At 40.4% G+C, this 24,830-nt stretch overlaps 1 protein-coding gene across 1 annotated transcript in view; it reads left to right on the top strand.

Annotated features, from left to right (window-relative positions):
* nbeab (neurobeachin b) overlaps positions 1-24,830 on the top strand; it is a 259,858-nt gene that overhangs the window by 201,362 nt on the left and 33,666 nt on the right. Inside the window, exons 40-43 of the mRNA XM_087795938.1 lie at positions 12,948-13,065; positions 13,132-13,234; positions 14,965-15,080; positions 18,001-18,113. Of these exons, the coding sequence (XP_087652064.1) occupies positions 12,948-13,065; positions 13,132-13,234; positions 14,965-15,080; positions 18,001-18,113 (450 nt within the window). The remainder of the gene's footprint in view (positions 1-12,947; positions 13,066-13,131; positions 13,235-14,964; positions 15,081-18,000; positions 18,114-24,830) is intronic.

The following is a 24,830-nucleotide window of genomic DNA, read 5'->3' as shown; positions in this document are numbered from 1 at the left end:
TTTAACTCCACACGACCTGTTTCTCAAGTGCCATCGTACGGGTGCTCTTGAATCCTGTTAGAAGCCATAATTACAATTCATGCTCTCCCTGTGCTTCTTTGAAGAGGCATTAAGTGAGCGCACAGAGGGGTGCGAAGGGAGACTTAGACCCCATACTGCCTGAACGCTGAGGTCGGCATCCTCACACTAATAGAATAGCAAATGGCCTGAATATGAAGGCATTGCGTCTGCAGGTGAAAATGGAAAAACGATATATTATTACACTTTTTTTTAAAATGTGTGAAAGCAACTTGTGAAATGAAGCAAATTCAAAGGGGAGAGAAGAAAGGCTGAGCATAATGCTAATAGGTGCTTTAGTAATTTTAGAGTTTTCATAGCTTAATCCGTTCTGAAAAGCTCAGGAGAAGAAAGGCTGCAAATGGCCCTCAGCATTAATTTGATGTGACTTCTGTACAATAAGGGCTGTGGATCCCAGAAGCCCGGTTTCAAGCTTACCTTCTTTCATCATCCTCAGCCCTTGGAACTTCTGCCTAAATGTTTCACGAAACCCAGGCTGTAAGCCTCTTTGGAATTCTGTCTTTATAATGCCTGGTTTAAGACTATTATTACACCATGTTCAAGGCAGAAGAGCTCATGCAAACAGTTGAGCTGGTCTTCTATTGTGAAGACTCAAATTGATTTTGTCCATTTGTATCAAAACACACATATTGAATGGCTCATTTACCCCATTTTAAGTTAAGAATGTTGAGCAGTTATTCAACATTTATTTGTGTAATTGGAACGTTCTAAAATGTTAAGAACATGACAGAAATAAGCAAACTGGGATAATAAATATATAACATCTTTTAATTAAGATGTGCAATATCCAAGTTTTTAACATTGTGTTATAGGAACTATAACAGTTTTAGGACTGAATCTAAAACTGATATTGATTCATGCATGCAGACTTAAATTTAAAATGTTAGACAACACTGCCCAAAAAGCCTTTCATATTCACAAAGGCAGAAAAAAAGAAAACTTCCCAAGTCAGTAGAAGCAAAGAATCTGTACTATAATTTTAAATGAGCCTGTCAAACCTGTCAAGTTGGTGTTAACGTAACTTTAATTAAGTTAGTTGGATAAGGTGTTTGCTGTTCATTTATTTTAGTCTCATTAAAGTAAGCCGTGCATATATATTTTTTTGCTTTAAGGTAATACCTAAGACATAACTTTTTTCAACAGAGCCGCCTATTCCTTCTCAGCTAAAAATACACTCTGTTGGTTGGTGCCTTGGCCATTGCTAAAGTAGCCCTTACAGACATCAACACTTGTCTAGTGCTGTTGTAGTCACTGTAACTGCAGCTATTGGTGGTGCCAGTTATAGCATTGGTCACTTTTGTTTTCCTAAAATAGTGTCCTGTAAATTAGTTAAGACTCGTTGATGCACCTTGAGGGTGTCGTTTGGTACAACAACAATAGTATACACTTGTCCTAGTACAACACACCAATCGCCCACACAAGGCGGTCTTCATCTTCGGCCAGACTGATGCTGAAGACCATAGTGCACGTCCATTTGTGAACAAAAGAGTGATCCTGGTAGTCAGTTTCACTTTTCCAGAGTCGTGCTACTGATTATTTTCTTGTCATGTTTTAATGATATTGTATGGCAAGATCAAATACATTTGTTTTCCTTTGTTGTTACGAGCCTACACAGACCCCTTACAGTCTTCCCATCACCCGTCTGCCAGAGAAAAAAAAGAGTGAACTCTGGGACATCTGTGAGAACCATAAAAGTCTTCTTTTTTTTTTTTCGCGAGTTGAAGCAGGCGAGGGATTTGGTTTCTCTTTTCAAAGTAATGATGCGCCTCAGGAAAGCGTCTGCAGAATTTCTCTAAAACTTTCGACGCAATTATAGATAAAAAACATATCTGGTACTGTTCAGGAAACCCTTTGTGTCTTTTTGTTTAGAACAAAACAGAGCAAAACCCGCTAGAGACTCAGTGGGCGGGGCAATGACCCTGGAGAAAACAGCCTGCATTAATATGCTCTAATCCAGCATAATTAGTCAAATTACAGCACGCCAAGCAGCTTGTCAGGAGTTGTCGGCTCTGGCAAGAGATCAGGAGGGCCGGGAGTCTCGCCGGACAACACTGAGAGCACAGCCAAAGCGACGCAAAACCTTCCTGCTGGAAGGGTGACTTTACATGTACTGTATGTATGGCAAATACTTGACTTACAAGGACTGCCTTGGGACTGTTTGTTTTGGCGATCCCTACAACATGACAATGTAGACAATCTCACATGTTGCTGAAACCAAAGGTTTATTCCAAATCAGGGTACAGCTACAGGGCTACTTTAGGACCACATCTTGTCAAGGTACTACATCCTATTGTTGCCTATGCAACCTCCAAAACTATCGGACAATCTTAAGAGACTAACTGGAAGAGAGGTGGCAAATCCCCCCCAAAAAGCACAAAACCTGTCAATATATCTTGTCATCCACTCTTTACAATTAATGATCACATCTATCCATCCATTTTTTGCCAGTTATTCTCATGGGGTTCACATGGGGGTTCATCGAACGAGAGGCGGGGGACACCCTGGACAGGACACCAGGGCACACAAAGACATACAACCGCTCACACATACCTATGGACAATTTCCTGACAAATTCGTGATCAACCTCTGTATATCTATGGGTGGAAACCTAAACAGGAAGCGAACCTGCAACCTTCTTGCTGTGAGGCAATGATACTGCGCAACCTTCCGCCCTTTATGACCACATGCATGTGCAAGTTAGACATGTTTGAGGCCCCATAATAATATACCATATGTAACATTCACAGTTTTTCTCTACTCCTTGGATGGATTAGTGTTTGAAGTGGGATTGCCTCTGCCATCAAGTCATATCTAGTTCCTTGGTTGTCATGCGGTTCTTTTTTTTACTTTTGTCATTTCCCTTTACTGGCTTTCTTTATCTTAACCTAGCTAGTGCATCCTTCCTAGTCACACCTACAAGTCTGCATTTACAACACCCATGATCCGCATTGATTGTCTTCCTCTTTTCACTATTCCTGTTACATTCTTTCAAACTTCTTTGCCAAATGTACCCATCATCTTTAACCTTTGATATGTATTTATGGAAGACCCAGAGACAAAACAAGGGATACCACAAACCCTTTTTTTTATATTTCTTTATTGATTTTTCAAAATATAGAAAGGCAATACAAATAAAGTAAGAAAAGAAAAACAAAAAACAATGCAACAAAATTAAATACATCTCGAAAACGTAACAAAACACATACAAACAAAAAGAGGGAAGTTCACAATATAATCAGACTGTTCAGCTTTGCTCAGACCAAAGTTCAGTTGACATGCCACTTCTTTCAAGGAAAACCTAAAATAAATTCCAAATTTTATAAAATATCTCCAGTAAAACTTATTCGTTCGAGGGCCGCGTAAAAAGTCAATCCACTCCACATGGTTTACGATTCTTCCAACGCACCTCTCTGCTCCCAACAAACAATTATTCAAAAAGATTCTTCATTTTTAGAAAAAACAACGGTGGCGGGATAAATATTTAATCGGGCCTCCAGGTCACCTTGACCCTGAGATAACACAATATAACAAGAGTTAAGGGTGTACTCTGTGGGAAGTTGTTGGAGCTGCCATAGCCCCAGATGACAGAATACTTATGAGCAAATGTGAGTGTTTAGAGCCTTTTTTTCTCTGCTACCCAAAGTTGAAACAGATTATCTTTATGGATGGTATTTTTAAGCGTGACATTAAAGAAGTATTTCATTTTCTTGGATACCAAAATCACTCAAAAAAAGACTTTTACTCTTCATTCCATTCTTTTTTTTTCTGTAGAAAAAAATGTGTGCTTGTTTTTTTCACCTTGTTCTAGATTTGTCTCCCATCGCCCCCGGCAACACGCTCATCCTCCCGCCTGCCTGCTAAGGCGGATCAAAAATGATACGAGGATTCATCGCACGGGCTCTAGAAAGTCAGAGTAATTACATCAGTGCTCCACACTCCTCCTACGTGATTCCATGAGGGCGAGTCAGAAGCACGCTAACTAGAGGTGCAGACGCGGCGGAGACACTTCCTCATGCCACAGGATTAGCATTGGTTAAAAGCTTTAAACTATATAATTACACAAGGATAAAGTACAAATGATCTCAACAGCCAGATTATCATCCCGCTTCAAGCCCCAAAGGGTTCGCCTGGATGACAAAAGGCCCTCATTAGCATAAATTTACAAGCGCCTTCACCCAGCGGCTCCGATAAGAACCTGTGCTACCTTTGCTTTGGCCCTGAACGGCTTGTTGTGCTTTTGGCAATGACGGATAAGTCAAGCTAATTCCACTTATGCCTGGGAAAAAAAAAATGATGCTCCAGATTCTGGCTGCATCCCTAAAGGTGTCACTGATGATAATCCTCAAAGAGCGTCCGGCGGAACAGGGGGCCGTGTGTTTTCCACATGATATACTGCAGCCGACACAAAGAATTATACCGGGGAGGAGGAATCTGTAGCTTATTATTAAGCAATTCTGGATGAATAACAAGGATAAAAGGATAATGGATGAGGGTGTCGTGATTACCTCGGTGCGGAGGGAAGCACCAAAGCAAAGGTAGAAAGACAAGATTAATTGAGGACGAGTGAGGCGCTCATTGCTCATCAGGTCTTCCCGTCTAACCGCTTGCTCTTTCCGTCCTCCTTTTCGTCTCTCCATCCTTGTCTCTTTCTTCCTCTTCTGTGCGCTGAGCCCCTTTTCCCTCCCACACACATACACCATGAAAAAAAAAAGAGGAAGATAAGTGGGATCTAAGGCGATCAGCATGGCAGTCTCGGTGGCAGCCAGAGGAAGCGGGTCTCCAGGCCTGGAAGATTTCAGTCATCTTAAGGATGACAAGTCCCTGAAAAAGTGCCATTAAGGAAAGCTTGCAGAAAAGACCCTGAACCAAATGACTGCATCTCTTTTCACAAGCTCCTTAGAGGCGGCATCCTTCAGCTGTTTATCTGGATGATGTGCTCCCTAAGTGTGCTCGTGTTTCCATGGGTTGTCCGGGTCACTACTTTCAGCTGCATCCATGTTTGCTCACATGCAGTAGATGTGCTGAAAAGTGATGCATAGAGAAAGACCACATATTACTACTGATGCTCGACAGTGATTGTATCTAGAGCATTCTACAAAGAATGGAATATCATACTGTATATATGAAAATAATTTAATGAAGTAAATTTAAACAACCTATTCTACCCTTCAAATATGGCACTTAACACTTCTAAGGGTACTTGCACTAACTTCGTGAGGTTTCTTCAAAGCACTCACAATTGTTTGTATATTTGAATGTGCGTGAAAGTGGTTGACTTTACATTATTTTACTTATGAAAGATGTGCCAGGGATGTTGCTTGCCTCTCACCTAAAGTACTTTGAAAGACTTCCCTAAATTAAAGTAAAAGCTTTCCGTGAGTCCTGGAGTTTTTAGTAGTGCTGCAAGATATTGAAATACAGTGGTCCCTCTGCATATCTCAAATCACCTTTTTTTTGGTATACAAGACTGCATGGTAAAATAAATTGCTAGTACACGGTTTGTAGTTGTTATACCTGTATTTGGTAACTGATACATAAGTGCAAGAAGGAATTGTGAGGACTTAAAGTGATAGTTAACCGATAATTCAATTTTCACTTATTTTATACTCACCCTCATGTCGACTAAGGGTTGGGATTAAAGCATCTTTTTGGAGGAAGTTCATCCACTGGTTGCCAGTCTCTTATTAAAATGGATGTGAATTTTTCTATAACTATAAAAAGGAATGGATTAATATAATCTCAACCCTTAGTGGACATGAGGGTGAGTAGAAAATTAGTTAAATTGGAATTTTTGGTGAACTATCACTTTAAAGGGATAGTCCATCTAAATTTAAAATTTCACTTATGTTCTACTTATCCTCCTGTTGATTAGGATTTGGGACTATTTAGTTACAAGCAGAAATGTATATCCATATGACCGCTGAGAACGGCGCTCATTTTTTTCGTCGTCATCGTCCAAAAAGACACACCTAAAAACATCCAAATACCTGCATACTCCTGATCTGTATGAGAGTAGCTAAGACTGTAGACACTGGGATATTTACCGGGGTTGCTTCCTGTCTATGTAGCATGTTAGCCTTTTAGCTTCTGCTACAAATACGCTTAAAATACGGGCTTCTTTTATTTCTTTTTGAACAACTCCTCATGCCTGGGCTTCTGTACAAGATGGAAGTTACAGACGATCACCCCGGAGGTAGTTGGATGTGTTTAAGTTTGTCTTTTCGGACGTAGAAAAGGGAGCTCTTTTCACAACCGTCATATGGACATACATTTCTGCCTATAAGTCCAATGATACACATATTACATCTATCTGAAATATTCCTAACACTTAGTCGCAAAGTAAAGAAAAACTAATTTTGGACAACTATTACTCAAATTGAAATAGTAAAAAAAAGGGGGGTTGCAGGGGGTTTTCTGAACGCAACAATCTTCATCTTTATAAGAAGTGCTTCTGATTTTCTCCTGCTACAAGTTGCGTGCAAATGAAATACCAAACCCTGTCCCCTTACAGATTTCTCAGTGTTATTTTAAGACTGTATTTTAACCGGCACGAGTAAAACCATCTCGAGAGATTAAAGTTTTACGTCCTCTAGAAAGTGGCCCCTCCCACCTGTCGGAGCGGCGGCAGCGTTGACGTGAGCGCCGCAGGGCCCGCTAATGTGCGTGAAATACCATCCCCGACATAAATGTTATTGACAAACTAGGCCGGACATTTGGGGCAGCGAACTGCCAGGATTTTTAATGCATATTCATCTCCTTTATCCTACTGGTCTTGCCAGAGCAGCCGAGCTGTGTCATCTTGCCACACTCCAGCTTCCTCCCAAATGTATAGTGACACTGATTATGTAAATCTGAGTCTTGTTTTCCTCAATACCTGCATTAGGAGCCCGCTACTTCATTGAGGTTGAGCTATGGGCCCTCGCAGAGAGAGGGGAAATGGAATGCAGATTTTTTTTTTCTTCTCTCTCTCTATCTTAATCTGGCAGAATCTTTCACATTTTTGTGTTTCTACACTTCATAACCGTCGTCACGTTTGGAGGGATCAGATGAGCAACATGCTTTCATGCTCTGACAGATGTTATAAATCTTTGCAGGACGTAAAAGGTTTGGAGCTCAAAGTGAGAGTGTTTGGGCAATAAATATTCCTCTTTTTACGGTTAGACAAAGTTTAATGTGTCAGCAGTAACTTTGTAGAATATCAAGATGGCAACCGTACTGACGTGTGTGAGACAGACGGACACAAGTTTTTGAAGTTGGCTTTATATGCATTGTACAGCTCCTTTTTGATGCCAAAGAATTCCTACTAAACTATATTGTTTTCTAGTAAAAGAGGATACGTTTATCTCTTGAATCTGAAAATCAAATCAAATGTGTTGAATGAAATTCGTTAATTTAAAAATGTTCATTAGTTAAAATACATTATTTAAGATAAGTAACCCAAGAGACTTGCTTCAGAACCCATTACTTTACTTGGTAATACTATAATCTACCTACAGTATAAGCATCTTAAAACGTCTCTCTTGACTCTGCCGAGCATCATTGTCCTCCACTCTTCCTTCTCCATCTGCTCAACCTTTTGCTGATTCGGCCCACGTTGGCCGAGGTCAGCCATTGAGAGCCGTATCTGCAGTGTGTGCTGATCCCCCAAATTGCCATGTGTGAAATCCACCCCGCTCGCTCCTGGGGGAGTAGTCATATCACTCAGAATGAAACCTCCTCTGGTGTCCTCCCTGTTCTTCTTCCTTCTCTGCCATCGCCCTCTGGTCGCCGGGGAACATGTGGAGCTCTATACTGGAGGCTTATTAGACAAATCTGAGAAGAATGAAGCCGAGGCGCTGCAGGACCAGGATGACAGAGACACTGCTGTGTATTCTCATGTGCAATACAGCTGCTGAATTGACTACAATATGCTCATACATTCCTGTTTAACAATCTCACTGTATCTTAAGCAGCTGCAACCACTGTTTAGATAACCTTGGACTCGTAGAATCATGATTCCTTTTTACGAAGTCATGATACTTATATTGTTATAATTCAACCTTTTACAGGCCTTGAGTGTTTTATGTGGCTCAACGGTTGATTTGAATCTGTGAAACATTAGTTTTTCGTAAAAATTATAAAAGAAATTCAGATTTGTATATACTCTTATGCTATAATAACACTTGTTGATACCCTAATTTACATAATTTGATTTGTTTTTGTTATTTCTTTTCCATAAATAATTTTTTTCAACACTCACTCCTTTTATTTATTTTTATTGTTTTGGTTTCAAGGCCCCTTTTGGATTATTGCTGTCCATCTAAAAGGTATTCAAAACTATCTGATGAACGGTTAGAATTCAAATTCTGCACAGTGTTCAGAGTCACTATAGTTTGCATTTTGTAATGAATTGCACTAAATGTTTGTTTTCCAAAAAAATGCAACTGTTTCTCTTCTTAGCTAAACAATCCTGATACTTTCGGAACTTTAAGAAAGTCTTAAATTGTGATGTACTATCTACCAAAATAGTCTCCAAAATCCAGTAATAAAGCACATTGAGTGATGTTTTATTTAGTATCTATACATGTTTATTATGAAAGACTGTGAAAGTGTTTATTCAGATTCAATAATCCATAAATCTAGTTTCCTGCTGTGAAAGAATCCAGGTTCAAGTCACGTTAACCATCGTCTACCATTATGCTGAGGCCAATATGCGACGAACGTGAACGAGGCGTCAGCTCTGATTAAATCCGCCTCCGTGTACGAAGCGCCGTCCTCTTTAACTGTGATGTGCTCCGTTTGTGAATCTGCACATTATTATATATGAGCTTCAGCCTAAACACCGGCGTCACCTGTGCCTCCGCTCATCCCGAGTCTGTCAAAATATTTCCAGTTTACTCCTGTGATGTTGTGCAGGCAGAACGCCGCCTGGCCTCTGTCAGCGGGCGACGTGGAAGAAAGGGAAGGGAAGGACAGAGATGTTAAATTACATTAGCGCCGGAGAGGGTTTGCGGCGGCGCATGCGCCTGTAGCTCCTAATGAGCCTGCGTGGAAACAAAAGGCTGAGCTTGTCGACCGCACCAGACCTCTTCACCTACCCTCCCCACCACCACCGCCACCCTCCTCCTCGATGCTTCCCCCAGCCCAGAGCGTGACAGACCAAGAGCAGAACGCCGGTCCCTTCCTGGTGGCGTGATTAGATTGGGGCCGAAGTCTCCAGCTGGCAGGCCTGTCTGTGACTGGAGGCGGCCGTCCCCAGCGCTTGTCACTGGCTGACACCTCTGACAGGCAGGGGACAGCTTCAGCAGACAGGTTCATTAAATGGCATTTTTTACAGCTGGGCCTCCAAAAAAAAAAATGAGGGGCTGGGCTTTTGTCAAACCTCCAAGTCTTCGGGGGCCTCGGCGTGCTGGTGGGGGAACCAAAGCTTTGTTGTTATGACAAATTTTTTGATCAGGGTTCCTTTGGAATCGGCTCTGTTTTCGCCTCTTTAGCCTCTCTTTTGTTGACAGCGGGCCCTTTGGCCTGCACTTTGTCACGGCGGCAAATGTTCACCTGGGCTGGGAGCCGGTGGGAGGAAGCGGCCGCTGTGGAAATATCCTCCAAACTGGATTAGCCACAGATTGTATTAACTGCAACCATGTTAGTATTTGCCCTCTCGTGTGTGTGAATGAGGCTACAATGGATCAGCACAAAACTAGCTTAAATACTTTATTCATGTGTTTTCTTTTTCTTGTGTAAAAGACTCAAACACACATGTAGAGAAACATCCCAGCAAAACAAGATTGTAGAGTTTTGCATTAATTCATTTAAATGTTGAGTTTATCTATTTATCTATAATACAAGTTATAGACTACAAAATGGCTGATGCTTAATTATGTTCCCTTTTTTGCTAATTCTTTAGTAAATAAAAAACTTAGTAATTTTCTCACAACCACACTCACACTTCCTCATCTTTTAGGAAATAATAAAGATAGAGTTGAGAAGTCTCTAAATGAGGCACAAGCCCATGATCCTTTGCATGACTTTCATGACTGTGTTGTCCAATTAATGGATTTGGCGAGTTAAACAATTTTTTAGGCTCATTTTTAAAACATAACATTTGCTTGGAAATTTTTCTTTACCGTTTCACATGACATTACCATCTTCATCTTACAAACACTGTTCATTGGACTAGAGTAGGTCTGGACTCACATTGAGCGCCCATAAAGAGCGAGTGTAACTTTGAAGCTGGTCTTGTAGGAATGAGTACGAATCTTAAGCAAGACCCTGCTTTTAATTTCTAATTTTATATGATGTTGTAATTATGAGTAATATGGGTTATTACTAGTTTGATGAGGCCTCATGATAAAGCATCAGTTAGTGATGCTGTATCATGATACAGTGTCCTAATTCTGAAAGGCCACTAGGTGGCACTCTTTGAATTATAATATTTGGCACTGATCCACTAACTAATTTAAACCTGGCATAATTTTCAATAACTGCCATCTAGTGGCCTTTCAAAACTAAGAAATATATAATGAGGCGTCACCAACCCATCCCTTGTTAATAATGCAGGGCGTGCTTTTTGTTTTCTTTTGACTTTCTCTCACGTTTTTTGTCTGACTTTCTTGCCTTTAAACTAAAAAAATTAATTAAAAGTTGGGGGAAAAAATTACTCTTCCACCAACTTATTTCAGAATCACGGCACATTTTTCTTTCTATAGGGTACACCTCAATATTCCTTGGAATACCAGGAATAAAGTTTGGAAAAGTAATTTCGAAATGAAGTTTTTCCCAAAAATCATTGATAACATACAAGTTCACGACTACAACATATTTTGTTTCTTTTCATAACCAATACATTTATCTTGTTTTTAATTCCATATTGCGTTCAATCATATGGATATTTTTATTGATAAGATTCATCTTTTCTTCATTGTTAAATGATTTAATGACTATATTTAGGCTTCTTTAAAGTCTTGAAGAAAGCATTGTGTACATTCGGATGAAATTAAAACTATAAAATAAAGCAACTGGAGACTTTGCTGACATCCTGATGTCTGAAGAATAACTTAATATATATTCAGCAGCTCACAGATTCTTGACAGCTCCTCTATTCTTCCCATGATGCATATCTTTGAAAGTTATCTATCAGTGTTCTCTGAAGACTGCTGCAACATCTGGCTGCAGAGGAAGGAGGCGGATGAAAGGCTCGGCTCCTGGCCCTCTGCTCTCGCCGTCCCTCCATCTCACCTCCGCTCCCCCAACCACAGCATCCTCTGGGCCTGGCTGTCTCTATGACAACTGTTTGAGTTGGGGGTTGCAGAGGTGTCAAACAGGGGCATTACTGGGTGCGGAGCGCTGGAGATGCTGCTCGGAATCATCCAGCTTCTCCACCTAATCCAATTTTAATTGCGCTCCAGAGATTTTGGCTGTGGCGCTGAGGTCGAGCGCGAGCTATTCCAGAGAGAAATTAAGGCTCCTGCTGCACTCTTCCAGGCTGTCTTGGTTTTTAAATGAGCATTAGCATCAGACCCAACCTAGCTTAACATCTCACTCCCCTTTCCCGCCGACACACATGGTCCTCGCCCACTCGCTGGCGTGTTATAGCTTTATTTTCACTCACACAAACGTGTGATTATTACCTGGGGAGTTGATGAGTTTGCTCGCTGGCTTGTAATGTCGGTACAAAATTGTTCAGTCGGAGAGAAGTGAGATGGAAAGAAAAAGGAACCTGTGAGGGGGCCATTCTCACCTGTCAACTGCCCAAGATCTGTGTGTGTGTGTGTGTGTGTGTGTGTGTGTGTGTGTGTGTGTGTGTGTGTGTGTGTGTGTGTGTGTGTGTGTGTGTGTGTGTGTGTGTGTGGACCTGCATCGTTGCCGCACACACTAATGAGCTCTGGTCCACCATCTCTGCTGTACTACTCCCTTTTTTTTCAGTTTGTCACTGACCCATGAAGTCATTTTTGGACTACTTGCCTTTTGCTCTCGTTAGACAAATGGAACAGTCAGAATGGATTTGGGAAGCTGGGTACTGTTTGCGTAACAGTTTCAGACCTGTGCTGAGGGCGAACTCAAGTCTACAATGTGCACCAGAGAGTATGCAAGATTATAGCACATGATAAGGACTTTCTTTTTATTATAAGAAGGTCATAAATTACTTATTTCTGAGGGATGAGTTGGCGTGACTTTATCTAAACTGTTTCTCCTATAACCCAGAAATCTCAGTGTCCTATTTGGCTTCTGGTTTTCATTTTGATCCCCACATTAAAATCAGTCCAGCCCTTCTTACGTATATGAGGTAAAATACATATAAGTCAAACAAATCTTGAACCCGATGATTCAAGACTGGCACCATAAGAAATCTTTATCTTACTTCTAATTTTGTCAAAATTTGACAGCAAGGCCTCTAACCCTACTTTTAGCCATTCTGCACCGGCTCCCTGGTTACCTGAGAAAACTGACTTGAAGATTTCCTAGATATCTGAAGACAGTCCACCTTCAGGGCAGGCAGATCTTGTTGTGGGTTAATGTTGGTTGTCTCTCAAGATTTTCCTGAATTTCCTCGACAGCACCTAGTCTTTGGAATAGCATGTCAGAAAACTCACACTTTGTCTTTGGTACATAATAGTAGTGATGGACTGATGAAGCTTCATGAAACAGTGTCATGTTGTTTAGAGGTCTGTAGGTGGCGCCATCAGTTTAAAAATGATGAGATGTTTCATAAGAAGTTGTTAAAAACAAGGAAAATAGTCCAGAGACCGCCATCTAGTGGACTCTTAAAATAATGACACTGCTTCATGAAGCTCCATCAGACTACATAATAGTTCTATGTAATTAGATAAACAATTATCCTATTGATATGAGGGTGATTTACCTTGAAACAATTCTCCTCTGTGTTGTCTTAGATTCTGGTCTACACCGAGGGCCTACACGGAAAGTGGATGTTCAGTGAAATCCGGGCTGTCTTCACCCGGCGTCACCTCCTGCAGAACACGGCTATCGAGGTCTTCATGGCCAACAGAAGTGAGTAAGCAGAAGCAGTAAAGTGTGAAGTCTCTGGAGAGCCATCACATGTCTGACCGTCCACAGCCTCCGTGATGTTCAACCTCCCCGACCAGGCCACGGTGAAGAAGGTGGTCCACAGTCTACCTCGTGTCGGAGTGGGAACCAGCTATGGACTTCCACAGGCTCGGTGGGTACAAGTGAACGTCTCTTGTTTTCTTTTGTGGGCCTGTGTCGAGGGCCTGTGTGTCTGCAGCATTTGAAGTCCTAATGCTTCGCTCAATGAAGTGGAAGTGCACTGACCTGGACTGAACTGACCTAATTCTCTGACAGAATACTCTGTGGCCGGCCGACAGCCAGGCCACTGACCACTGAGAAAATCCCACATTCCCAGAAGACGCTCGGCGCTAACAGGCCTATTTATACACAGCTGCTAAACAAACAGTCCCTTCAGTCCTGTGTAAATAAACCTCAGCGCTTCATTAGTGGACTTGAATTGAAGACGCACTTTGCCCTTAGAGTCGCAACTTTCTTTATAACATTTTAAATTCACGTGGACATGTGCTGGGAAAATCTTATAGAGTGAATGGATTTATGATTTATTCAGAGATGTCTGAAATTGAGGGACATAGAACAAACTTGACCCCAGTGCGGGGAAAAGATTAGTCATTATCAATAATACCAATAGCTGCCCTGACACCACTTCAGTTGCACAAGTTTCCACAGCGAATGAATAATCAAGACGATAATAATCAAACTAACAGAAATGATATCAATTATTTTGATGATGCTGATGGTGATGACATCATATCACTGGTTTCTAAGATAAGTCCCAACATTAGCTGCTCTTGTTCAAATTAGAGTCATATTTCAAAAACTTCAACCAAATTCAAAAAAGTTTCCATTAAAATGTGTTTTTTGGGGACAATAACCTTGAGAACTCCTTTGTTCCATGTGAACACAACACGGAAATATGGTATATAATATAATATAACCTACTATTACCTATTATGGTCATATCCAATTATTATTATATATTGAGCAAAAGAAAACCTACATTTTTTTAGATGCACATTTATAACAAAGTTAATGTACGAACTGGATGACCTGGAACTGAACTGGATGATTTCAATATTAAATTCAATCTGAAAAACCTTCTCCAGCTATATTAAAGATTTGTCCAAATTCAGGTGATTTCTTTGGAAGACTATATCGCTGTGTTGAAATAGGTTCATGAAAAGACAGCTCGGGACAATCCTCAGTGGCAGGACCTCCATGTATATCTCCACTGCAGACGCTTTCTTCTGCCGAGCCACCTACATCCTCTAGCCTGTGAGGCTCTCACCTCTAGCATCATCCTACGATGATCTCCTCCTGTTGTCTCAGATCGACACACATCACCTCAGAACACAGTCTACCTTGTTACCTGTTCAACCTCTTCTTGGAATAAGTACAGTTGTGTCATTAACTACAGTGTAACAAAGGCACATCTCATCTTCTAATCGTATTGTTCCTTCGTCCATACTCATGGTATTCATGTCCTCCAGTACCACATCTATGCACCTCATTGGTTGTATTTCTCGTCCTCCTTTTCTTTGTATTTCAATCTCCAACATTCTTGGTCCAACACTGTCTCTCCTCTCTAATTTTGTCAATAAAGTCCCTCTGAAAGGTCCCAAGATAACTTCAATATCTTCATCCTGATGACACATCTATATCAGCTCTGCTTTAAATGCATATTAAATTCAGACTTTGAATGTTTCACTGAAAGAAAAAATAGTAGTCGTGGAAATGCGCCTCCACAAATGTGTAACTTTGAAAAAAGTTCTCTGCAGCAACTTTAAACCAGCTCTGTTCTATATATATTTTCATGTTTTTGATGGAATGTTTTGCTCATTTATGATCCAAATGTCTCCCCAGGCGTATCTCCCTGGCCACCCCCCGGCAGCTTTTCAAATCTTCAAACATGACCCAGCGCTGGCAGCGGAGAGAGATTTCCAACTTTGAGTACCTGATGTTCCTCAACACCATAGCAGGTACGTCTCATTATCAGCGCTCGGCGCCGCGATTCCCCAGCGAGTCTGCAAGCTCTTAATTTGGATCGCAGCCGTCACTTACGCAGATGGATCTGGATTTGTTTTCCTCCATCCCTGGGTGAAATTCATAAGCTGTGAAAGTCTTGTAATGTGTTATCCGTGTAAAACTCGGGTAGGTTTAGGTTGAGCAATCCCGATCAATGAACTTGATGTGTCTGCGCCGTCGAAACATACCATAATGCTCCTCAGATATTGCCCTGTTTGTCGGAGAAGCTGTGGTCTCCTTAAGTGGTGCTCATCGCCAACGATCTCGCGCTCAGAGGAACCTGATGTTTGAAGCAAAGAGCAGCAGCAGACTTTTTCTGGATAATTAGTGCCGGGCTGTTTGAGGGCACACAAGTGCGTTCACGCAGTCTGTTGTCGACTCTGATCTCAAGCGCAACGAACAGGAAAAGGCGAGAGCCGCTGCACGCTCCTCCGCCGTGAAAGGTGTCATCCTCGCTGGCGCTGCATATTCATGCATATTTATAGTTAGCCGCGTCGGAGTTCGATACATTATTGTCAGCTAATTAGATGTAAGGCAGACAGAAAAACATGCAGAAATTCATTAAAAATCCTCGCTAATGACCCCGGCTGACGGGGATGTCAGAATGTGGCGCAGGGGCGGCAGACGTGCGAGGGATGAAGTGCTGAGAAGAGGTGCGAACGGGAAGTGGTCTTCTAATTAAACACCATTCCACCGTTATTAACATCTTGCCCTCCTCCCCCACTCCGCTACTCAAACCTCCACCGAGTCTCCTCGCCATCTTCCAAATTATCCTCCACACTTGTCTGGCTGCTCTGTGAAGGCAACACCGATAATGATGCTTTGCCGCTTCCAAAAGACCCCGGCCACTCCGCCGACAGAGACATCAGCTGTTATCACTCCGGTGATTTGGTTGAACCCGCCGCGTCAACTGACAACCTGTCACACAACAGGCAGGAAGTAGCATCAATTAAAACTCCACACCATTTCTTTTATTCAAGGATATTTAGTCGAATCCAAAACTTCGAGACATCTGAGAGACGTGGAAATATAAAAAGCTATAAATATCTGTAGATGAATTAAGATTTCTTAATGTTAATTTCCCAAAGGATTTTTCCCAAGGGATCAAAAATGTAATATCTAATCTAATCGTATCCCTTAAAGGGCAACCAATTTGAAAACACAACTCTCCTGATCACCTCACAAGTTTCAAATGTTGAAGTCTTCCTTTCAAGGATGCAGTAAGTTCCTCATCATGTTTTGAACGTTTTACTTTATAAAGTTCTCCCGCTGTCTGAAATTTCAGCGAACAATAGGTTACGAAAGCGAAGTCCATTATGATGTAATAATGTCCTTTACTTCTCCAGCCACCTGTAATCACCAGCCACTTTGTTTATACAATAAGTCCCATGGAGGTGAAGACTTCCTTGATTGATAAAGCGCAGAGATGAACCCTGATGTTTGACCAATCAAAGCACAGTGGGTGTGGTTATGGTTAACAGGATTGAATCAGTTTTGTACAAACTGAGACATACTGATGAGTAGAATAGAGGTCCACGATCAATTTTAGAATCACTTAAATCAATACATTAGTTACACTTTAGGTTGAACATCCTCATATCTACATTAGGTTATTTGAGTTTATTCAGATTGGCAGAAAATCAACTATTTACAATAATGACATTTCAATCTCTGAGTTTCATTATTTACTTTTTCTAGTTACTGATAAGTCAGTGTCCAGGTGTTTTTAGCTGCTGTGGTAGAAACACATCCTGAATCTCATTGAGGCAATACGGCCCAACCAGTCTTCTAACTAAAATTAAACCAATTTTCTAACTAATTAAACACTTTCCACCGGACGCTCTTATCATGTTTCCACACAATCCGTTTCTCACCCCCTCTCAGTGAACTCATTGCTGTAGCTGTGTGTGTTTTACAATCATCAAACATTTCTTTTAACACATGTCTTTGGAAAGCACTTTTTTTCTGTCTTTAGAAACAATTAAAATGTGTTCACCGACCAATAAAAGCACAGTTGCTGCTCTTTACTTGCAGATAAAGTTATTAGATAAGATTCACTATCAAAGAGCTACAGTGCTTTGCAGATCATGTGCATCTGGAATTTTCAGAATTTAAAATAATGAGTCTATGTAAATTATAATAGAGATTAAATGAACTAAAAAGGTCAAATATATTACAAGTTGAATTTAAATTACTGATGACCATTCTAATGCCTGTTATTGTCGTTTCAGAACCGTATTTTTAGATCTTGAGTAACTTAAACCGCTTCTTTGTTTTGACAGCCTAAATGAAAACGTTGAATTGCCAAAATGTCCCTTTGACACCACGTCTCTGACCGCGAACACCTCCAGTGCAGCGGCCAACATGAGCTCACCTCACGTCCTTTCATCCTCACAAGACATAATAGAGTGTACCTAACATTGTACGCCACTCCATTTCCATCACGCTCTTATCTGGACCACTGAAAAATACATTCCAGCTGCCAAAGTGCTGTTTGGCTAATCAGTGTAGTCTTTGAGCGGCGACTCCTGAAGCATGAAGTCATGGCCCCCGATGATTCCTCTGAACTTAAAACACTTCAGGTTCCTGTACGGCGAAGGCCTCCTCTGGGCCCGTGGAAGTCTCGGTGATGGAGTATTCTCAGCAGGCAGAGTCACGAGGAGCACAGAAAACACTCTCATGTAGCAGAGCCAGATATTAGTATGTCTGAGACAGGAAGTGCGTCTGATTGAGGGCTCTGAGATCAGGGGGCTCGTTGGAATGTTGCACGCTGATCCCCCAAAGTAATGGAAGCCTAGAGTGTACCCTGCCCTCCGCTCAACCTCGTGCTCCCTGTCTAAACCTTCATCGCTTCTGTCTGCTCCGTGTGTCCAGGGAGAACATACAATGACCTGAACCAGTACCCCGTCTTTCCATGGGTCCTTTCCAACTACGATTCCGAGGAGCTGGACTTGACTCTGCCGGGGAACTTCAGAGATCTCTCCAAGGTACGCCGAAGATTGTTCTGCACTTACAGCTTGACACGGTTATTGTAGCTGAAGCAGGCGTGTCAAACTCAATCACATGAGTGGCCAGGAAACCATCAAAATCAATCCAGTTTTGGCCTGAAAAAATAAATATATTTACCAAACTGTCTTCAACAGTACGTATGAGTGTTAATTGGATAATGATATTTTATTTTAATTTGCCGAGGCTCAAACAAGCTGAATAATCTTTGTGTTCATCAAACCCTCCAATAGAATTCCCATTTAATCTAATAGTCTAACTCTTACTGAGATCCCAGTATGATATTTACAATGTTCATTTTCTTATTTCAAACATAAACACCTTTATAGGTTACGCTATTAAAATCTATCTATTTTATCTAATTATAAAGTAGCCACATGCATGATTCTGGAGACCATATTTGAGTTTGACTAAACCAAATCAGGAGTCCCCAACCTTTTAGATCGGTTTAATGTAGGCATTATATTCACTGACGGAACATCAGATAAAAAAGGAATAATAAACTGGCACGACCTGCAAAAAAGTAAACCTTAAGTGTGTGAAAAATGCATCCTAATTTAACGCTGACTCAGCAAGAGCCCTGGACTTGTTTTTCTGCAACATGACTCTCATGCGTTTGTGTTTTACACAATTTCACTAGTCTAAAGCTTTCTATTTTGAGTTTTGGTGATTGTAACAAGAGTCTTGACGTCTCAGGAGTCACTGGTCTCTAAGATCAGTCACTCCAACATTAGCTACTGTCGTTCAATTCTATTTTCCTGGTTCATTTCTCACATTCTCTAAAAAATAAAAGAGGTATTTAACGTGAAACACAGAATATATTGGATTTTATATGAGGTGTGAAGATTAAAACTCTACTTTGTTGGAAACTTCTTCAGCCCACTGCGACACGTGCGCACTAAAGCACTGGATTGATGCAACCTGATGAGAACTGAGGCGACTAATTGACGTTCTTAGTCAGACTGTCTGCGACCGAGGAGAACAAGTGAGTCGTGTAGAGAGAGAACAGACAGGAATGTGACTGTTTTCAGGTCAGTGAGCTGCAGTGCAGTGAGAAAGATAGAAGAAGAGAAAGAAAGAAAGAGAGAGAGAAAGGGGGGGGGGTTGGAAAACCAGAAAACCAGGCTGCTTCAGAGCTGGACTAATCTGCCGCCTTTCCCCTTCAGTCAAAGACAGAGCAAACATAGGCTGAACTTTTCTCCCAGGGTTGCGGGGCATTCATGTCATGGTGTCTGAGCTCCTCTGATTTGGCAGAGTTAGCAGAACTCTGCACAGCGTGATGCCTCTTTGACCTCCGACCTATATTACAATGCTGCTACGACCCACTCGATCAACCTTGAGGGATGAGAATTCAAATCTGAAGTTATCTAACCATCAACCATATTTAGTGTCCTTTTGATGTGCTTTTTCTGGACGGCTTTGTGATCATCAAAGTAACTCGGAAACAAATGAAAAAGGGTTTCAAAATGATTTTTTTATATATACAATTTTCTCGATTACTATCTAGATCCAGTCATTTTATGAGGGTTATATCACTTTTTTGTCAACCTTTCTTACCTGTGTTGTGCGGACGAGTTGTGGAGTAAAATTATAATGGAATTTCAAATGCTGAAATAGATATTGATCTCATGGTGATCTGGATTTTTATTTATATTTAAAACTTCTTACTTAAATCATCTTGGACTTTTTTTTGGATTATTTCTTCATTTTATAGTGTGGGACACTATCTTAGCGATATGTGGGCTGGAGGAGGGACACCCTGGAAAGGTTGTCGGTCCATCTACAGATAAAGAAAGACGAGCACTCACACACAGATGCTACAACACTTTTAAAGTCTTTGGCAAAAAACTGTTAAATAATTCATGGTTAACTTTTTTAAGTGTTGGTCCTCAGCATACACTCGAATAACAAACACACACATATAAACAATAATAAACCTGTTTATGGTTTTGTACTGTCCAAGGACACTAGAGTTTACATTTTGTTCCCTAATTATTAAAATAAAAATTATGTTACTGTCGACTTAAATAGTAATAGATTGTCATTTATATTTAAAGTAAATAAATACAAATTGTATTCATCTTTTTAATAACGACATTTATTCTAAATCCATTCTGTTGTGACTCTTCAAACAAAGGAATAATTCATTATAAACCATAGTTTCTGAATAATTCATCAGTCGATTTCTGCTGTAAAAACAGTGAACTCCAATCCACCGAACCGTCGCTGCTCTCGGCGTGTCTTCCTGGGCCTGTGAGGTAAAACGCTGGGCTTAACAAACCCGCGCGTGTCGGGGAGATGATCTGGGCTGAGCCGAGTACAACCCTGCTGCCCTCGGGAGTCACATATGTATTGTAATGTATTCCAGTGACATCCTCTCATGCTGTTTACAGGCCGGAGCTGCCTTCATTAGCATGAGTTCACACACCGTGTCTCCTGACAGTTGTCCTTGAAACCCTGCGGCGCTTCCCTCTAAAAGTTGGGCCGAGGCTCCTCTTCACCCCTCCTCCACCGTTTCTCAATTATTGATAAGAAAACAACCTCTAAAGACATGAATACATAACTATGTACTCTCGCTTATGTGAAGTTCAGCTCCAGGTCGTCTGCTTTTTGACTGACTTTTCACCACATTGTGTTGTCTTCGTCCGTCCAGCAGTCTCAGCACAAGTGCAGTACATTTTTTAGTTAGTATTATAGGACTAGTATTATGAGTTTTGCAACAGAAGATTTTGTAAAATGTGACTATATTTTTGTATTTAACTCATGGGTGTCTCAGTAAATATTTTGTGGCGTTATTACCGAATAAATGAATGAAATAAGATAACACACACCATAAGCAATAGATAAACAGAACCAAGCACTAAAAATAGCACTCTAAACCTACCCTTAAATATCTATTATAAAGTTTTAGATCGATCAAAATGTTTATTATCTTTGTATATTTCAAAAATAACATATTTTAGGAAAACCCTAAAGAAATGTTGATAATGGGATGGATCCAGGGTGGTTTTGAAGAATCTGTCATTCACTTTTATAGCTTTTACGGCTCAATTCAGATCTAGCAAAGAACTGGAAACCCGACTTCATAAAAGACAGCCTACAATCAGACCGAGTTTAGTGTGTTCACCTCTGCGACCTGGGTTCAGTTTCCAGTATTAATGCCATAAGTATTACATATATATCAATAATGACTGATGAGCTCCTTGGCGGTGTAAACGTCCTCAAAGTGCTTCTTTTGTTCATGTTGTTTTCAATATATACTGTATATATTTGGGAATTCTGGGCAACTGAGAGGATGCCCTGGGTCAGACCTAGTCAATGCTGACTTGATTATGTTCCTCAGCTGACCTTGAAAACCTTGTATTCTCTTGGAAGAAGAGGGAAGGTACCTTTGACTTCATATGATGAGAAGAAACACCTGAATCACTACAACTACAAAATGAACCGGCGATTAGCAATCATCATGCTAATGGCTACATTCAACAAACACATGCGTTGCTTATTGATTTATTTAAAAGGAAAAAAACATTTAAAGTCATGTTTTTACATTCATGACATTCTCTTTCATCATATAGTTGATCGTCTTCTTATTTCATGTTTTCTTTCAGGACTAATCAGATTGTGGCCAAATCAAATCAGCTCTAATAAAGTTTTCAGTCACTCTCCGAGTCTGTCAGCTGTGTTTTGATGGATCGTATTTTTAATCTCTCCTGAGCGCAAATCCTGTCGTGCAACTGAAACCAAATTAAATACCACAAACTTGAGCATCAATAACACGCCTCAATTATTCTGGAATTATCTCACGAGGCCCAGCGTACGTACCTGTGAGTCGTTCTTTCTCACCGAACCACTGGTGGTTGTTTGTCAGTCGCAGGTGTTTGCTACATGATTGACAGCATTGTTTTAACCGCGGGAGCGTTTTAGCAAATAATCTCCTCCACCTCTGCTGCACACACCTACCATTAGCTGCCGGTTGAGTGTTCAGTCATTTGTGACCGGCGCGCCAGTGTTGCCCACAGGCAGACGTGCATATTTGGATGTCAGATGCATTCAAGCAGTGGACTGTTTGATTAGATGGTAATGATTATTTGCTGATGGAGTGACAAGTGTTTGATAGATAGTGGAAGTAAATCTCCCTCATAGCTGCTTAATTGTCTGATGGAAACTCATTGGATGTGTAATACGTTGAATGAAGCAGATGTTTGCTGCTCAAACTGAAGAGTGGTGGACAAAAGATGGTTCAGTTGGACGTAGAGAAACACAATTAAAATTTAATTTTTAATAAAGAAAAAAAGGCTATACAATATAAATAAATTAATAAATACAAATATGCATAATAAACAGGTTCATGGTCCTCCGATGAAAGTAGTTAATATTATTAATGTAAATAATACTTCAATAGTATCCTCATAACAACCATGATGCAAAGACATATTTTTTATTGTTCATATTAAACAGGAAAAGTTTATAATTGTATATGAGTAATTCAGTGAATGCTCTATATAAGTCCTGGGCAAAGTTTTATTTTGTATCTATTACTACTCTCATTTTATTTCTTAATATATAAAGTCATTTTTAACAACATATTTTCTAGCTTCCCTTCCTTTCTTGTACTATTCTCTGTCCTCCTCCTGTCTTTTTGGTCCAGTCATAGCTGAAGCCATGTTCTGCTTGAGGTTTCTGCCTGTTAAAAGTTTTTCCTCGCCACTCTTGCCGAATGATTACTCATTGGGATTTTTTCCATTATATTATGGATGTTTTTCTTTGTCACTTCCAACTGTCATACTTATTATTTAGCACCTGAGAAAATGTAATTGCTGTCCCTCCTTTTTTAAACAACATATAACAGGTATAATTTTATTTTTTTGACTCAAAAATGAACTTCCAATACATTGTAAGCAGGCATGACAAGGTTTAATTTTATTTTTTCTGATTTGGAACCTAAACTTTCTTTCTCTACTTAGACTTAACATTTAAATGTCTTCACAGATTAACAGCTAATGAACCAGTTAATGTTGCTAATGAGCCGTTAGCTTCCCTTCTTTAAGACATTCATATTCCTTTTTATGACATTAAGTTGGCTCATGAGCACAAAAGCAAAGAGGACAGTAATGCTGGGATTTTTTCTTTAATTATTGGCTTTAACACAAAGCAGGAATTATAAGTGTCAGGGATGATCACGTGATTTTAACAGTGTTTTATCTACAGGGGACACAAAGAAGATCAGACAATAAGTCTGGTAAATAAGTATTGTAGTGTTGCAGGTCAGAAGTTTGGAGATACATTTAAGGAGGCTGGTCTCGATGAGAGGTCGGTGCTTGACTAAAAATGTTAGTAATGGAGGCAGCTTGTTCGCCAAGTTAAACATGACAATAGGTTTGCTAATGTTAACTTGTTGTCCAAACAAAAGGCATTGTTTTCATTTCTACAGTTGTTAAAAGTAATATCAGTCATTTAATAAATTATTGTCGCCCTTTTTTTCCTTAATTTCTCGTTGATTTTGAAGTAAAGCTACATTTATTTGAACAAATATAATGATAAGTGGAATCAATGTCTCAAAAGAGTACAATTTAAGAACTTATGTCTTGATATTTTCTTGATAACAACCACTTGAGTTCTGACATCAAAAGCTACGTCATTGTTCTGAACAAAACAGCTCTTTGGTATGTTTTCTTTTCGGTCTGTTGATCCGTTGAGTTACTTCATGATTGACAGCCATTGTTGGAAGAGAAAAATGCTGCTTGTTCTATTTAAGGCAACATAGTGATTTATATTCTACATTAAAGTCGCATAACAAAATGTATTTATCTTTTAAAAATGTCTGAGCTGGATGTAAGTTTGCACAGTCAGAAAAAGTGTTTAACGATTGAAAAATAATTCAGTCTTGATGATGAATTTGTAACGACAGCAGAGTAGGATGAGGAGTTGTTTCGTTAAACCACTGTATGAAAGTTTTACTGGAATCGTCAGCTCTGTGGTGAAGGTGATGATCTCAAATACAAAAAACACTGACAAAACACAGCCAATCATGGACTTTTCCTCACGCTCACTTCTGTTTCATTTAGTAGTTTGGATGCTTTATTTCATAGTTTCTGGGCCTTGATTGTATCGGACTGCTGCTCTTGCTGCGAGGAAAAGTGTCCACGACTGCTGCTGCCAGAGCGCCATGGCAACACGCTCAAATGTAATCTCTTTTGAAACATTAAATGCGTCTGGGAAGTTGCTGGGATATGACCAAACAAATGGAAGCCGTCTGCGCCTCCTCACTCACCAACAGCCGCGCTCATTTCCTCCGACTCTCTGGGCGCGACGCTCCGAATGATCCTGATTGAATCGGAGGACGAGTCCAAGTTTGATCATTCTTACGGCTGTTGTGTTGCTATATTTCTCCGGGTCAGGCCTGATCCCAGGAATGAGCTGGGATTGGAGCGGGTGTGGAGCTGTCTCAACTGGTTGTTTTTCATGGAGCGCCGTGGCACTTAAAAAAAGAGGGCGATTGTTCTGTGTGGAGGGAATGGAAACAGAGTTTGACTCAACTCATCAACATGACAAGAAAGTGCAAATTTGTTTTATTAAATCAGTCAGTCACACACTCTCCCTGGTGTTATTCACACGATACTGCGGCGGAGAGAGAATACAATGTCTGTTGTTTTTAATGTACACATCACAGTCCATGTTTGAGTCTATTGTCTAAAGAA

Source organism: Callionymus lyra, chromosome 7, assembly GCF_982586985.1.
Source record: "Callionymus lyra chromosome 7, fCalLyr1.hap1.1, whole genome shotgun sequence".
Taxonomy (NCBI): domain Eukaryota; kingdom Metazoa; phylum Chordata; class Actinopteri; order Syngnathiformes; family Callionymidae; genus Callionymus; species Callionymus lyra.
This window is presented reverse-complemented; position numbering and strand designations above follow the sequence as displayed.